We start from the raw sequence: 18333 nt of genomic DNA on the forward strand, positions 1-18333 counted from the left end.
TAAGCAAAAGATAGATGGAAAATCCTGAATAGCGCTCAGCCTCCTAGCTTGGTGGCTTAAGTGACCAGCATTAGTATTTTTTCCTTTTATTTGAATTACCTTTAGCTGTTCCTCTGACATATCCTGTCACTGACTTTTCTATTGCTGAAGAGTATTAGGTATTCCTTTTAGTCTTGTGGCCCCTCATCAGCTTTAAAACCAGGCTAGAATATACTCATAATATAGATGTTTGAATTTGAAGAAGACTTGTGTGTAACTTGTTGCAAAGTGTATTTGGGACCTGTACTGGTATTTCAAGATTAGTGGGGAAAACAGGATTAATGTGTGTCAGAGCTGGTTAACATTGTTAACTTACCATGCTGTATGTCCTTAGCAGATCCGGTCTGAGAGCAGCTACTGGCATGTAGCAACTTGTAAATCATATAATTGGTTGTACAAGTGGCTAGGCACTTAAACTGGGTCCTAAATTAAGGAGCTAAGTATCTTCCTGGTTGGGTTCTAGGAACTGGAAGGTTGTATTGTTACCTTAGTGGTTCAGATCTTAACTGAACTGCAATCAAAGGAAAATTAACTTGTGTCAGTTTGGTTCACATCGGTAAACCCAAGCAAGATCACTGAGATCACATGTTCTTGTGCTGAGAGGTTGTAAGACTGTATCAATTTATTTGGATTAAGCATCATATTTTAAAAAATAGCTCAAATAACTTGAATGTGAAATTTCCCGTGGATAAAAAGGTTCATCAAAAATACCTAACAAGATGCTGAAAAGATTATTTATTCTTTCTCTGTCCCTTTGCAAAAATGTGTACTACAGTTCAAGGCCAGACTTCCCTGGCCTTGACTTAAAGTCATTGAGTCTTGTTATACTTTTGTCTGCTAGAACAAGGACCCTTCTGTTATCAGCTTTTTTTTTTTTTTTCCCCCACATAGACTTAGCTGCGGTTCATGGCTTTTCAGTTTCTTTGCAGTTTTCTTTTTCTTTGGTAAATTGGAGAGAGTGAGTAGAGAGTGAACTTGAGGCTTTCACTTCAAGATGTTTCAATCCTTAGTCATTCTTGTGGTCCTCCAAACCCTCTCTAGGATATCAATGTCTTACTTGAACTGGGTATGCCAGAACTGGATGCTTTATTCCACTAGCAGGTGCAAACTTGCAAAGTATGGGATAGAAAATAACCCTCTTTTTGTAATTGTATTGTCTTTTATGCACCAAATAATCTCATTAACCCTTTCGGCCGTGAAGTTGCAATGGGAATTTCTATAGTTACTGTGCAGTTGATTATTGATCATGTTAATGTCCTCCTTAAAGGCATTGCTTTCTAAGATAAACCTGCGTTTTGTAAATATAGTCCCATGTCTTTGGTGCTAGATACATTTCACCTTTAGCTGTATTGAAATGAGTGCTTGCAGCTGGCTTGCCAGTTAATTTAGGAGGTATCATGACTGATCTTTTAATTATTTGCTATTTTTCTATCAGTATTAATTTCACTTTTCTTTCAGATCATTGATAAAAATATTGCATGTGATCTGCTCCCTGAAGACCCTGTTATAAACACTGTGATGATTCTCCATTTACAGTTAAGGGCAAGACTTTTGTAATGCTGTAGGGATGGTTTCATAAATGAGTAGACCACAAGAGACATTAGCTAGGGTGGGTAAACTCAAAGACTGATTTTTTTTCATCTCTGCTTTTGAGTTAAAGTGCATTAGGGGAAGGTTGTATTAGGGAATACATACTGTTGCTGATAGTATTATTTTTCTTTTGTGGGTTAATTGACACTGTATTTTCCAGAGCTGCCAGTGTCTCTTTGAGAGCTCCGTTTCAATGTTGAAGACAAATAATTGAATAATTCAAAACACCAGTAAAAAACAAAACAAACCCCAAATCCAAATAAAATAAAAACCACCAAGGAAGATACTTGTCTATGTTTGCTTCTTTGGCAAAATGTACCATAATGTTTGTTTTTTTTTCTTTCTAAACACATCCACTTCTTGGGTGCTGCGTAGGAGAATGGGGTATCCTTCACTGTTTTTTTTCTTGCTCCTGTTTGTAGCTTTCACAGTTTAGAGCTCAGGGTTGACAAAACAATTTGAGTTTGTGGCTGAGAAGGCCTATTTCCAAGTAGTAATCCAATAAATACATTTCTCTGGGGATCACCATTTGAAGCCCTTAGAGACAGAATTAGTATCCTGTAGTTTTTTAGTTTGTTTGTAAGTGCATCCGTTAGGTCTGATGCTGTAGATCTTCTTTGTATGTGGTGTACTGAAGTTGTTACCCAAGGTGGGCAGGAGGTCTGCAATAGCGGTGTAGAAGAGAAAATGAAGAGAACAAAGATGTAAAGACTTTAAGGCCCATAATGTAATAATTCCTTGTGGGAAGACAAGGACCTTTTCTGGTGGGAGAGTTGCCTGGTGTTTGGACATAGCAAAGGCGATAGATATAAACGGAGATGAAACTGGGAAGCAGAGAGCTAAGCTGTAGCTTGGAGAATGTACTTTGCTCTTATAGCTACAGATAAGAAAAAAATCCGAAACACTACCAACTAGAGCAGACTTTCCAGCTGTTGTAAGATCCAGTGTGAAATGGTACCTGCTGTGATACTCCAGTTGGTGTCTTTGGGTGGATTTGATACTCAGGGGCAGGGAGTTGGGAGTGAGGAGGATCCCTCCAGGAAAGCCTTGATTTCCTGCCCCAGATCAGGTCTCTATCGAGACTTCCAGATATGGAACTCGTGTTCTCCTGAGTAAACCATCCTCTCTGTTGAAACTTATCTACATCATTTTGTCAAGAGTAGACATTATTTGCTTTGATTGCAGTAGCTTCTATAATGCCTGTCCTGTGTCTCAGTGCCATCTATGAAGGTTGTTTTTTTGAGGAGCAAACCATTTCCTATATGCTGGCTTTGTTAAATTAATAATGGGCTCCAATCTATTTCTCTGCAGAAAGTCCTATAGAAATCTAAGTTGTAGAAGCACAGTGTATTAAGACACTGTTTCATATCTATGGTTGTTATTTTAAGTGTGGTGGTAATCGCTTTGTGCCTCTGGTGAAGTTCATATGAATATGCCCCAGCTTGCAGCTTGGCCTCTGTCTGGCTGTTCTCCCTCTGCTGGTATCTGCTCAGAAACCCTGCTCAGGCAGCAACCTCCAGCATGTTGTCTGCATTCCAGTAGTCAAACGTGAGGTAGTGTGGTCTTACGCATTTAAGGATAAACTATTTTATTATATCTGCAGTTATTTTGGAATGCAAAGAAACCTTGACTGTTTTTAGAAGGTGGCTTATATTTGCCACAGCATCCCACCTTACATTTATCTCTGTTTCAACCAGTACACAACTTTCTACATAGCACTCAGCATAAGCAACTGTTTCTCCGCACAAGCACTCTTTATTTCACTATCTGTGAATACCTGTCCATATCTTACCTCCTTATCCCTGTATGTTGGTCCTGTACAGTGCAAGTCCCAGATTCCACTGAATTTCTTCATGTCCAGGGGAGCAGATGCCGGAGAGTAGGAATAAACTGCATAGGACTAAATTGCTGCTTGTCAGCTGGCTGCTACTTTATCTCATGGTGAAGCAGTTGGACCATAAACAAAACAAACACCCTGTTCAAATGTTAGGTGAAGTACATTTGGGTTTTTTTCCAGTTTTTCTTAAAGTTTTTCAGAGAAGCTGCCAGCTCTGTGCCAATGTGGAAGGACATGTGGGGATGGCTATGTGTCTGCAGACACTGCAGCAGGATCCAGACTTACCCATTGCATTGCAATGGAAAAGAGTTACAAAGTGCAAGCACTGTCAACTGCTTGTTCTTTTATGTTGATGAATGTTGTGACCTTGGAAGAACTGCCTTTTGGGTCATCCTAGTTATTGATACAAACTAATGTCTCATAGAGATGTTTTACCAGTAGTTTGCCTGGGCATCATCTGTTATTTCTGGTTTATGGGAGTGATTGATTCCACTTGTGTCCTTTAGTACAGTATGTGTTGTTACCACCTATAGAGGTTTGAAACAAGGGATGTAAGCCTATGGCCTGCTCTCTGTTGTACAAAAGATGTGGAAATGTCGTTAGGGTAGCTTTAGCATTGTGTTTTGATTGTGAATTGGTGAACTCTTTGCCATTACCTCAGAGGCATCTTGTGTTAAAAGAAAAGTTAATACTAAAGTCTGACCCTTTCAGAGTGATGAAATGATTTGCTGTAACTGGCTATTGTGTGCTGGAGGTGTGCTCACAGAGTGAATTTTTGTGTGTATATGTATAAGAGATATTGTCTGGTTAAAGTTTAAGTGATACAGCAATGGCTACAGCAGCCTGTACTCCATGATTCCTGTCCTAATAGCACTAGCTACTGCAGAGTTTAAGCTTGAGCATGATTTGTTACTGTTCTGTCTCCAGATAGAGTAGTGCTTTCCTTAATGAGGAAGAGAGGAAATTACTTTTATTGATCCAGTTTATTCTTCAGCTTTTCATTACACTTGTGTAAAAGATTTAGAAATCAATCAGATCAGGCTTGTATGCTTAACTTCCATGAATTTTAAGACTGTTGCTTGGAATTGTGGTATCCTTGTCTGTAGTTTTCACTAATTTTTTTTTTTTTTTTTTTTTTTTTTTTTTGAGTCCTGTTTCAGGACTTGAAGATAGATTGCTCCTAGATTGTTCAGGTGCAAAAGATTTTTGCTGAGATATTACTTTTGGTCTGCCAGACTTACATTGAGGAGAAGAATCAAATGGACTCTGCCCCTGCTAGTATGTCTGTATTTCTTTTTATGTTGGGAAGCAATAATTTCACATATTAAACAGAAAACTCCAGTGAAAAGTCTGATAAGAGAGGAAAGAAAAAGGTCAATCTTAGGATCCATTGCAGTTCATTAGCAGGAGAGAAGAGGCAAGATAGTGCTCAAAAGAGAGGGTTTGTTTTTTTGTAATCAAATCCAATTTTATGATAATATTTATTCTTTGTGTGGAAAAATAAAATATGAACAAAATCATGCCAATGATATGATTCATCTGGTTCTCTTTTCTTCCTCATCGCATGTGGGCAGCTTCCAGTAATTTTAGTGGAAATTATGATGAATGAGGAATAACTATATTTTAAAAGTAATCCCACTTTACTGCTGTGATCACTGGGTCTTATGGGGACACAGCACTGCACCTGTGCGCTAGTGGCAGATTAAAGGATATCCTGAGTATTTTTTAAGTGTGGCAGTGCTTTTAGGTCAGATGAAAGTATTTTATTGAGGAACAACATAGTGGAGAGAAGTGCGATGACATTTTTGCACTTTGAAGTGCTGTCAGTGGACTCTGTGTCAGATCTTTAATCTCTGCTGATCATGGATAAACCTTCCTCCTTCCCCCCACCTCTCATTGCTCTCAATTTACCATTCTTAGATTTATTGTTTCTAATGTAGTGAGTGACACCCTCTATAAAAATGAAGGAAGGGCAAAAATACGGTGTCATGTTGAAAATGTACAAATGCTGGTAAATTATTTTAATCTACATGCTTTTTATCTCCTCAGCCTCCTAATTGTCTAATTGAGTAATTTTTTTATAATGATTTTACATGGTTGGGACAACTTTTGGACAGGTAGAGATATTAGATATACTTTTGCTGAAGAAAAAAGAGCAGTTTCATATCCTTGTTCTTTTTGAAGTTAAATTAAGGTAATTAAAATTCAGCTTTTGCACAGGTATAAAATTGTGGGGGTTTACTTTTCCATAGTAGACCCTTAAAATATATTCCGGTATGGTTGCAGAGGCCCATGTAATGCATGTACCTTTGCTAACAATAGAACTGCTTAACCACTTTTGTGGATCCCTTAGAAATTGCTCAGTGATCCCCTGCATCTATGGATCATTCACTGATTGAAAATCACCAGGATCCAGAGGAGTTCATGCTCACAGACCGTTAGTCAGCATCTGAGTGTACTAAAAAAGCAGTAAATGAGGTAGTTTTATGTAATTTTAATAGGATTGACTTATGCTGGATGTGTTTTTACATAGCATTTTCCATGAGAATTTATGATGCCTCTTATATAATCGAGGGCATGCTATGGGTTCCCAGTTCAGTTTTTTTATCAGGAATCAATTGTGAGGTGTATACTGGACTCCAGATGGAGCTGGGTCTGTATGCCTTGTTTTGCCTGGGGTTTTCTGGCAATTCCGTCTTGATACTTATGATTAATTATAAATCTATTTTGCATTTGTTCTTCTGAGTTTTCTCAGAGAAGTCTATGCACTTTATCTGGTATGACCACAAAACTATGTCTGATTTAACTGAATGTTTTATATTAAACTGGGTGCTATTTTCTGGGAACTGCTAAGATGTACAGTACTAATGTATGTTAATTAATCAGTTGTATTGCTTATATCTGACTTGAAAATCAGTACTGGTTTTCTTGGTTGAAGTAGGGCTAAAGGCTACAGATGATTTAAATAACTTGTAGATGTTAAAATAAGATTAAGTACCAGCACTGTCTATTGTGACTTAAAATTATTTTGTAAAAGAAAATGTAAAAAGAACTTGTTTAATGTAATAAAAATTAGATTCCTGCCTTTATTGCTGTTTCTGCCTGAGTTCCTGCCTTTTTTTAACTTAAAATTGTGTAAATCCTTGCTTAATATTCATACCATCTTAATGCTAATATACGTATTCTTTCCAACACGCAGTATTTTGATTCTTTTTAGATGTTGACATTGCTTCAGCCACATGAGTTGTATAATATCAGTGAAGATGAATAATATATTTAAGCAAATATTAGAATTAGAGGTTACTATAATACTGTTAAGGATAGCTTACATGAGAGACTGTTCAGAAACCTGGAAGTTACCATCTAAATACAGAAGCTAAACAATGTTTAGAGGGTAATGTTCAGATGAGTTTATGTTAATTGTCTTTGTATCCATTTCAGCTTAGGTTTTATTATTTTTCTGAGAACTTGAAACTAAGCCTGAAAACCAGCTACTCTTGCTAGAGTGTCCAACCAAGTGGTGAATCAGTATCTTGCTCTAGCCAAATTTGTATAATTCTGCCAAATTAGTACTAAACTTATTTTGGTACAAGCCCTTATATTTCAGTACTGCATTGAGAGACTTTCATCTGCTTATGCAAATTCATTAAAAATTGAATCCCTAGACCCGATTCTAAATGCTAATGCCCATCCATTCATTCATTTCTTCAGTCTCCCCCACCACAACATGCACACGCTTTCTTCCTCTGCTCTCCCCCCCGCAGTGGGGAAAACCAGCTATAAATATGGACAGGGTTTTTAGGCTTCAGGGGGTTTTATGACTTCCTGTTTTGTTGGCGCTTTTTCCCAGTGTCTGTGCCTGTGCTTAATTAGGATATTCCTCTATCTGTCAAAGTAGGGTTTAATTGCTGTAAATCTTATGCTTCTTATTTTAAATGTTTTTTAACAGCTGTTACAACAGTATTTTTTAATTGTTTTATAGGCAAATTTAGAAAACAAACCAGTAAATGGCCGCAGACCAGAACTCATGGAATGCAGTATATGTGGTCATGGTGAAAAATACAGGGTGAAAACAAACCAAACAGTACCCATTGAAAATGTGCAGTCTAAGGAGAAAGAAAGAATGACAGGCTTAGAAGCAGAGAAGTGGGCACATAATGAGAAGCCATCTTTTGGTGTCCATGTCAATGGAGATATCCATGGAACTGTGACAGGCAATGAACACTTGAAAAACGATGAAGACGGTGAAAGAGCAGTCTCTCCCAGTCACTTAGTTGAGCCAAAAAATTCATTTGCACAGACCATCAAAAATGGCATAAAACCCCTACATTATTCGTCACCAGAAACAGTTGCTTCACTGAAAAAAGTGTCTGTAGCGGAAAGAACAGATTTGACAAGCAACTCCCGTATGCAATGGACAAAGGATACTAATCTGAGTAACATAGTAAACACTCTGGTGACTGGTGTTGGCTGTGTTCAACCAGAAAAACAAGGAAATGTTTTGGTGAAAGAGGAAAACTGCACTTGCAGCATCTTTGAAAATTATGGTAAGTCAGTTTTGCAGACAGGTTCCATTTCAGATCTGCAAGAAAGCTTGTGTTGCTCTCAACTGCCTGAAGAGGAAGAGCATGTGGGGAAGGATGGCTTTAAACTACCTAATGCAGAGACACAGCATGAAGATTCTTCGTTCCAGCCGACTTTCTTGTCCCTGATTAAAACGAGAAATTTAACTGTAGAGCAGGTTGTAGCTATTGAAGCTTTAACACAGTTATCTGAAGTCCCTTTAGAAACAACTTCACCAGCTAAAACTGCAAGTACCGAACATACAGAAGAAACAACTTCCAACTTGCTCCATAACTATAAAAGGGATATCTCCTCCTCCTTCACATCTTCTGCGTTAGAAGAAATCAAAGACACTTTCTTACAGAATGAACAACAGCTCTTGGCTCACTGCACTCACTCGCAGAAGCCGCTCCCTAATAAGGCAGTGTTATACAATGGCCAAAGCTCGATTTCTGATTTGCGTGAAAAACCTGCCAATCTGGCTGGCGAGATGTATAAATTACAGTTAGCCTCAAGAGATACCAAAACTTTATCTGACTTAACATCTAATGCAACATCATTTTCAGGATATACTACCAAGAAAAATTATACTCATGATCCAGTCACCCTTGCACGGTATTGCAATGCTTCACATAATGTCCAGCAAACAAGTAATAGCTTGGAAACTCTTGGCCAGTTAGAGCAAAAGCCAACTTGTAATGATTTGAACTTGGAACCTAGTTCTTTGATTAAAGGAGGAGTTCACAGCCAGGATGAAGAGGATGTAGCTACACAACTAACTCAACTTGCAGCGCTAATTGAATCAAACCAGACAAATCCTGAGCGGAAGAATGACATAAAGGCATCACTGCTTAATCTAATATCACAGGAGAGGCAGCCAAAATATAACCAAGATGTGTTGCAGAAAAAAGAATCTGTATTTTTTAAGCATAATCATAGTTCCTTACTGTTAAAACAGAAGCAGCCAACAAATAAAAAAGGAAATGCTGTACCATGGAAACCAAGACACAAAAAGAAGCCTCAAGAAGCACGCTATCAACAAAATAATCGAAACCAGCTGCAGCTGTTGTCATGCCAGCGTAGCGAGTTACAGGACATTTGGATATCGTCAAAACTGCACAAGTTTGGTCAAACCATGCCACAGGACTCCAGAATGACTCCGTCTGAAAAAAAGTCTCCAAGAACCAAAGCACAGAGAGCACTGAATCAAAATACTTTAGCATCACAAGAAAAAACTAGATTATTTCTCCCACAAACACAGATAAAATTCCATAGATGTTCACCTGAGGTACCTCAAGAGAAAAAAAAAGACAGGTTATTTGGCTGTGAAGTGGTGAATGAGCAAATCAAAACTGCAGGTTCTGGTGAGCCACTAGGCATTGATCCTCTGAAAAATGAAGTTGTTGCACGTAACCAACATAGTGACCTGTCCTCCCATAATGCTCTGGCTGTTTCACAGTTGAAAACAGCATCCTTATTGAACAGACCAAGTGAAAGCCTACAGATGTTTACAGAAAAATGCAATTCTCAGGTACAGCCAACAGCGAATGTCAGTCAGATACACCCTTTGCCTCAAACTTTTAATCAGTCTAACCTGAGAGCTAATGAAATCCATAGTGAAGACAAAACCTATATTCAGCAGGGTGCTGTTGAACAAGTAGATCCAAAGTCGCAGGTGCTGCCTGTTTCCTGTGGTGGAGCCCAGGTACCAGGTTCTGTTGAAGCTCTCAGGAACATGGAGTATGCGGGCGAAGTCACCGTTCTGACATCAACCAGTTTGGGTACTGACCACCCGCAGAGCACAAGCGACTCAGGGTGCTCTCCAGCAAAAAACACGCTCAGCAGTTTCCTTGAATCACCTATGAAGTTTCTTGATACCCCTACAAAAAATTTAATAGATACGCCTACAAAAAAAGGACAGTCTGAATTGCCAACTTGTGACTGTGTTGGTAAGTCTTTTTGCTAACTTTTCCTGTGCCTTTCAGATAGAAGTGTGTTATGACGCTTCTTTTAATGTGAGCAAATGTATTTGACGCTTACTTCACTGTTGCTAAAGGATCAGCGTTTCACCATTAGAAAATGGGAGTAAATTATTTTGTCTCTTTCTGTAACTTGTGCCCAGTACTCTTTGGACCTGCAGAACATGGAAGAATTTATTATTTTTGGTAGTGCAAATGGCAGGTTTAAATTCTTTACTTAAATTTAAACCCAGGAGAAAAATGAGTTTTTCTGTTTGTTCTCATTGCTGACTTGTGCTCTGTGTGAATTTATCTGCTGTATGTCAGATTCTGATTTTTACGAACTAGTTTTTGTCTGAGATGGGTTAGGTAAAAATTTCCCAGTATATTGTCATAGTGGCCTAAACGCTGTTAGATAAGCGGCAGGGCATAGTTGTGGAAGGTATTGCTACTGTCACTGTTAATCCTGATGACTAATGTCAGTTTGCCTTGAAGAGTCTATGTCAAAGGCTACTGGGTACCTCTCACTGGAGAGGGGAGAGGGAAAGTGGCGTTCCAGTGAGGCCTCATACGTGATAATTTGCACTGCAGGATGAGATGTCAGACCAAACTCAGTACTGAGGATTTTGCAAATACAGCTTGATTAATGGTGCTAGACATGCTGTGTTTTCAGACTTTCAGAGCGCACAGATGGAAACACAAGTCAGAAACTTAACAACAAATTGTACACAGGCAAATTGTTTTATCTTCGCTTTAATGTTCTGAATCAATAAGAGTGCTAGTTAAGAGGCCTGGATTATGTTTACTGTTCTGTAGTATATGACACTCAGTTATTTGTTTTTCCTCTCAATTTTCCTTTGTCTATAATGAATTAATGTTTTCCTAGCAAGAAGGATATTGGGAAGCTTACTTAACTTACAGCTCCTGTAATGAAGATTTGTAAAGAATGCAAAATATTACTATTATTAGGATTACTTTATAACATAAAGAATAAATGCTAGCAGACTAATAGGAGGAAACAAATATAAGCTAATTTGGATGCCTCTGAGGAGAAAAATCTGTCATAGTCTTTATTCAATACATTTCAAGGACAAAGTTTCTGTATTGTAATTTAACTAGGAAGATGCTTATGTAAACTATTTCTAATCTTATTTGTAATGGTGTAAATAAATTTTTATGTGCCAACTTAGCTTTCTCAACCTGCTTACAGAGCAAATTATAGAGAAAGATGAAGGCCCATATTACACACACCTCGGGACAGGACCAAGTGTTGCTGCTGTGAGAGAAATAATGGAGAACAGGTGAGGAAAATTCAGCATTTAATGCTCACAGTATTTTTGGCTGTCTAAACAGGAAAGAACAACAGCGATGAGAAAGCAGATGCTATGTTTGGCTTTGTTTTTCTAAACTTTTTCAGTACTTACTTGTAAAACACTTTCCTGTTCAGGTGTACATGAGGGTGGACACTAATATTTAGGTTCCAAACTCTCATGTCTTTCCTGAGCTCTTGCAATTTCAGGGTTGAATTTCAAGTGCAGTATGCTCTTAGGTGCCATTGAAGTCAATAGGAATGACAGAGATCAGCAGCTGGCAGAATTAGTTCTTCTATTGTCCGACATGCTTTTCTGGTGTCCTACATGTCCAGTCACAAGCTGGACAGAGAGGTCACATTAGTGACTGAGTGCACTAGGATTTACATGCAGATAACATTTTCTTCGCCAGATAATGTTTCCTTAGTGGTAGAAACTTTTTATCAGAAGAGAGATGTCAAAAATCAGTCTTGCGAATAGGATCTTACGTTTAAAAGTGGTTTTGACATTATAAATGTTTTGTTATCTTCCTGTTCTCAGTTACATAAAAAAGAAATTGTTATTCTTGTTTTATTGAAAATGTTTCTTGTTTTAAAATGGTCTACTAACTCATGAACTTTTTTTTAATGCAGATATGGAGCAAAAGGAAGCGCTGTAAGAATAGAGGTAGTGGTTTATACAGGAAAGGAAGGAAAAAGCTCTCAGGGGTGTCCAATTGCCAAGTGGGTAAGTTTTTATGTTACAGCAGTAAAGTTTTGTTTGGCTTTTAAATATCAGATGATGTATAGTCTTTAAGCTTAAACATAATCTGATCTTTAATGAAGATCATCTGATTCTTCATTTAATTGATCTATAAGTCTGCCTGAATGAATGAAGCTAAGGAAAAGTGTTTTTTTTAATTTATTGAAGATGTGGTGCTATGTGTTGTGCTGTGGTGTGAGTGAGTGTGAAAGAGAGATGCTTAACAGAGCTAGCAGAGATGACCAAATCAAGGGTCAGAAGACCCTGATACTGTCTGAAAGTTTGAGTGGTCTATGTTATTGGGATCGGATTGTTGCTTGGGAGAGTTGGAAGGCTCTCCGTTAACGTTTTTTAAAACCTTTCTTAGGTGTATGAACACCTGAAGAAAAGAGAGTGTGATGGATCAAGAAGTTCAATCTCATATGCAGTGGAGTTCATTACTTTTTTTGAGGATCCGATCTCAGTATTTGGAAATGTAAATGTTACAGTGATATTTTTGACCAAAGTCTTGTCTCACATTGCTTCATAGGAGCCAGGAAATGAGGTAACAGACACAAGCTCCAGGAGAGAGCTTGGAAAGAATTAATTGTCCTTAATCTCTGCTGAAACCACTGAGGGAGGTAAAAAGTAGACTGGAAATCTTGTAAACTGAGTTTTGGAAAATAATAAAAGAACTTGGTTGTTAAAAAAAAAAAAGAATTGCTGTGTTTAGGAATTCCAGACTTGATTGAAAAAACAATGAAGATAACTGTACAGTTGGTAGACTAGCATTTGTAACTACATGACAAAAATAAGGTTATTACATGTTGTATGTGGATGGTATTGCATGCTAAACATTGACTGTTTGTTTGGAACAGTCAAAATGTTTTTTCATATGCAATACATAAACTTTTTCAGAAGGGAATCTCATATGTGCCTGTTGCTTCAGATAATATTTAATAACAAATCAGCATCCAAGAAAAAAGATGATGAAATTAATTTCATAAACAACTGACCCAAAAAGAATGGAATTATTTTTCTTGCTGTTTCAACTAAATAGAAAAGTTAGTTTTAACAGAGGACATGAGTTAAAAATCTTACCTTAGACATAGTCATGCACAGTTGAAAGGAAAAAGACATTTAGAACTAAGTCTTAACCTTGATTTTTCTTTTGCCAGTGTCAACATACCATCTTTTATGTAAAACAGAAATGCTTGATTTTATTGTATATCTGCATGGCTGTAGGTGTCCAACATGTGTGTACAATATGACAGAAAGCACTCAGATGCATAAAGAAAAGGCTGTTTTAAGGTACGGGGACCTGCTCTCCAGTTAGTTAGATCTTTACATTTCTATATCTAAAGTGTTTTGCAAGAATAAGCTTTTAAGTTCATTAACTTGTTTTTTCAAGTTCCAAACTTGGTTTATGCAGCAGTGACTGGTTTTTGTGTGCAAGTTCAGACCTAAAAGGTTGAATGCTTTTGCAAGTCTGCTAACTGTTACTGTGTGACTGTTCAGTACAAGAGTGGGAAGGAAATCACTGAAACTTCCTCTGTAGGACTGTTTCATCCCATATAAAATCCACATATTGGGGCTGGTATTCTTAATGTGTTGCGTTAACTTTTCATTGGCAATGCTAATTTTATTCCTTATAACAGAGCATATTTGGGTTTTGGCTATGACCAAAGAAACACAATTGTGAAATTTGTTTGAAAGCGTATGGAAAAAGTTTGCTGTGCTCTCTGATAATTGCAGTCACAAGGTTCGGTCAGCTGCACAGAGACTTTCACTTACTCATTTACAGTGTACTTTGGGACAGATTGATTTCTTTGCAGATGGACAAGCTGTTGCCCTTAGGGCTCCTGAGAGACTTGCTGTGAGAGCACCACAATGGAACTCTGCTGAAGCAAATATAAGGAAAAATTGAATGTATCTGTTGATCTTACTGAACTGTTTTTCCCAATTAATTTTCCCTATTTCATCCAGCCTTTACTGGTTCATTAGAAACATTTTAAGATTAAAGGAGGTTTTCTAAAATGCCTGTGTCCATACATTCTTCTGTTACTGACTGCATTTCTTAATTCTGATTCCCTCTTAAATTGTTCTTGCTGAAGTGGCTCCAAACATGTGCCTGGTGTCTTAAACATTTACTGAGACAAACTCCTTTCCCCCAAAGGAGCTGATGTTTTCTTCCTTAGATTTCAGGTTACCATAAACTTGCAGAAACTTTTCTCTTTCAGTCTCCTTTTGAGAAGGAAGAAATAAGCATCTGTTCTTCTGTGGGGTTTTTTATGTATTGTATTTTAGGTTGATACTCTGTCCCTGAACAAGAGCCCTCCTATTAGCTGAATGTAAATATTATCAAAAAATCCTATCTAACGTTTGAAATGTTATGATAGTTGTATGTGTAAGCATTAGACTGACATGAGCTAAACTGTGTGCAGTTAAGGTGAGCTTGCTTTGCTGTTGTTTTCACTGCATGCAGTGGCAAGGAGACTGCTCAACCTCTGGGGTTTTTTGCACCACATTGTATTGTCTTATTTTTATGTCAAAATAGAATTAATAGAGTTTTTAAATGTGTTGATATCTGTGGAGATAATAACATATTCTTTATTTTCTGCTTGGATTTCTTCTGCTTTTTTGCTTTGTCCAGGTTCATCATACTTCTTCATACTAAGTTAAAGAAAGAAAAAGCCTTTGAAGTGCTGAAATTACTTGCCCTGAAATTAATGCAGGCATCATCCTGCTGCTTTGAAATCCAAGATACGTGTTGCTGACCTCAGAGGAGGTCAGCTTCAGCTCTTAATATTTTCTAGATTAAACCCTTTTCCTATGGGTTCCTTCTCCTAGTTTCAGTGGACATTGGCTTGGATCAGCTAAGCTATCATTGTTATCTGTTGTCTTTATTCAGAGTTGCAATGTCATTTTTAAGGCTCCAGCTCTGAATAAAGACAAGAGATAAGAAGTAATAAAAACGGCCAGATCAGGGCGGAGGTTTTTCTTGCTGATATCCTGTCTCCAGGACTGACTGATAGCAGAAAGGTGTAAGACCAGGGCAGTTGCTTCCCAGAAGACTTGTTTAGTTTCCAGTAATTCACAGCTCTGTGGTTCCCCAAGATGGAGATGGTGCCTTTGTGTTCAGTTGGCTTTCGCAAATCTTGTCATCTTTATTTCTCCTTTTCCTTCCTGTTCTCTTATGCTAGGAGTTAAAATGCTGGCATAATGTTTTCAGCCTTGTGCTCTGTTCCCAGTAATTCCTAGCAGTTGTTTTTGCTTTTTCTCCATTGCAGAGCAGTGATTTGGCATTTTGATAGCGCTTTCTATCATTATGCCAGATTCTCATTCCTGCATGGTAATGGCCAACTCGGAGTCCATCTCTAATCTAAAAATAGAATTGTTTTCACCATGTGCATTAAATATGCACATCTTTGGTGAATTTTATCTGCTATTTTACTACCCACTCAGCAGTACGAATTTCTCCTTCATTTGTTTGCATTTTGTGCTTGTCTTCACTATTGTGAATTGCTTAGTGTCATCAACAAATGTTGTCATCCTTTTATTTACCCTTAACAAACATGCTGAGGAGTACAAGCTTGGACACAGTTCTCCAGAGCTCCCATTGGAGACATACCAGCCTTCATTTCGTGTCTTTTCAGCAGTTATTCATGTGTAGTCATTTGATTTGTCCCAAGACACATTAGGGTTTTTAAAGAGACTTTACTAAGGGACCTTACTGAATGGCTTTTGGAAATCTAGAAAGACCTGCAGTTTGACCGAGCTGTGACTTCCCTTCAGAAAAGTTTATTTGACTTCTCCCTGTATATCACAGTTTCCTGTGTGATCACTGCTTTGCCCCACACAGATACCAGGCTAATGTGATCACTGAATTGATATATTTTTTTCAGGGTCTTTGTAAAACATTATATCCTCTTGGTAATCTTCAGGCCCTCTGTTACTAATGTATTATAAATCAAGACAATACACATCACGTTTAATACTTCAGTTGTTTCATCCTTGAGTTTCTTTGGTGGATACCATCTGAACTTTTCTGGGGGGTGTGCGTGGTTGTTTAGTTTTGTGGGCTTTTTGTCACTACTGTCCTCTAACCACTTTTGTCAGGGCTTTAACTTCGGGGAAAAAATCCTTAGCTGTCCCTTGTGAAGGTTTCTATCATAGGAATCTTCCCGAATTTGTTTGTGAATACAGCAGAAGTGGGTTTTGCATCTTAAGTCTTATCTTTTCTGAGTGCTGCTTTTTTTAATTTTAAACGGTTGGATGACCTGTTGGCCCTTCAGATTCTGTTAGCCTGCTGGTGGGCCTAATTTCTTTGAAAATACAGTGTTACAAGGCTTTTATGCCTTTTGCAGGTAGTTTCTCAAACTCTTTCACTTCTGTACTGTTTGCCTTTTTAGGTTTTATATTTGTAACTTGACAGAGCTTTATTATATTTCCTGTAGTGTTGGGTGTATATTAGTAGGATATATAACTAATAAAAAAATAGGGATGGATTAAAAATAGATTTAAAAAAAAAACCCAATTACAAATACTTTTGAAATATAGTTAAATTTGAAATTACAGTCCTGTACAGACCTGAACCTAATATTAGCCACTGAAATTAAGCAGTTTTTTAAATGTAATGCTTAGATAACCCACTGATATAACCAAGATTATATACATAATTGAACTGATAGTGTCAGAAAGTGCAATTTGTTGGGTGCTGAGTGAGCCTTAGTAACAATGGATTCTTCTGCAGATGCAGAGAAAATGATTTTTTTTTCAGTTTGATAGTTCAGTTTGAGTTGAGAAAGTGATTGAAATCAGGAATTGAGAAAGCAAGAGCAAGAAAAAGAAGTTACTTCAGCTTCTAGGCACTCTACATATAAGATATTGCTATCATTAGAAGATACATGTAATTCATTGAAGAAAATTAACTGATGAATAATCCAGGTACTTTGCAGTGGATAATCACTGCTAATCAATGAAAGTGGTCAGAGGACCACTTTATTAGGAAGTCAGACACCTGTTAGCAGACTCTCTGATGCTTATTTTCTGTGTCCCACTTGGCAGTGAAATGATCAGGAGGTCTGGTGTGGCACTGCTAGCTGGGGCACGGAGAAGCTGTCGTGCTATTCAGAACATAGTAGAGTGGGGAAATTTTTTTGAAATATGTTTGAACAGGAATTTAAAGTAAATTCTCCTGGACTGACTGGCCCCTGGCTGCAGGTTTAAATAGAATGTGCAGCTCCATTCTGCTTTAAACAGCTTACTGTACTTCAAACTTGTCTTCATGATTGAATTATGTTCTCCACAGGAGAAGTCTGGAAGGAAATTAATTCTGGGACATGGAGAGGGTGGTTGGTGCGGGTTTTGTTGACCTCTTTGAACGTTTTCTTAGAGCGCCACTTTCTTGCCATAATGTTGTAAGATGTTCAATTAGTGTGCGTATAGCAGGCACTATAGCTGTGCAGGCACTGTTTTCACTGTTTGAAAATGGAGACACAACTGCTAAATCCAGAATGGGAGGAGGTTTTTCTAGACAAAAATTTTTGTAATGTTACCCAAATTAAAGCCATTCTTTATGTGCTGTTATCCTTGGAGATTCAAAATTATTATAAACTTTTACATGGTTTCTGAAGTAAATAAAAGTGTTTTAGTAATGTTTCATATGAAGAACCACTCCAATATTTTAATAGAGTAAACATGAAACAAAAAAGTTATGTTAATTAAAAAAGAGTAAGCATTTAAGTTACTATTATCACTACTTAAATGGGATCTCTGCTGCAAGAGTAGATTCTTATTGTCATCTCTATGGTACAAAGTGGCATTTACAACTGCCTGCTATACAACAGAAAGGGAAGTTTGAGGCAGTAAGGAGCGTAAGCGCACTGGGAGTTTGAATTTTGTCCTCATCTCTGGTTGCACGATTATGGAAGAATCACTTAACTTATATATAGTACAATCAATTACTCATTTGTAAACAGTACAATATTGGTTCCAGTAGCAAGTTGAGAAAAGGTGTTTGCAGATAATTGCAGGTATCACACTTCAGTGATAATACCGTAAAAATAGCTAAGTAACCTAATAGTATTGTGATTGAAGGTAACTGTTCTGTGCTAACTCTTGGTATAGTCTGCTAATGCTCAAGAAGAGAGAATTCAGGGAAGTGGAACTTATTTCCATTTTAATATCTGTTAGACATGCTGAGAATAAAATGATAAAACATTTTCCAGTAAGAGAAGGGTTTAATGTGTGTGTAGGAGTGAATTGGGAAAAAGGAGGGCAGACTCACTGCTATGGCAAACAAGAACATCATTCC

General features: G+C 37.6%; 1 protein-coding gene across 1 annotated transcript in view; it reads left to right on the forward strand.

The window, feature by feature from the left end:
- Positions 1-7448: 7448 nt before the first annotated feature.
- Positions 7449-18333, forward strand: part of TET1 (tet methylcytosine dioxygenase 1) — a gene marked incomplete at both ends in the record, with an annotated part of 16880 nt that continues 5995 nt past the window's right edge. The window contains 3 exons of the mRNA XM_010009725.1: positions 7449-9978; positions 11198-11288; positions 11930-12023. Coding sequence (XP_010008027.1) covers positions 7449-9978; positions 11198-11288; positions 11930-12023 — 2715 coding nt within the window. The remainder of the gene's footprint in view (positions 9979-11197; positions 11289-11929; positions 12024-18333) is intronic.

Source organism: Nestor notabilis, unplaced genomic scaffold (assembly GCF_000696875.1).
Source record: "Nestor notabilis isolate BGI_N333 unplaced genomic scaffold, ASM69687v1 scaffold34972, whole genome shotgun sequence".
In the NCBI taxonomy this organism is placed as follows: domain Eukaryota; kingdom Metazoa; phylum Chordata; class Aves; order Psittaciformes; family Psittacidae; genus Nestor; species Nestor notabilis.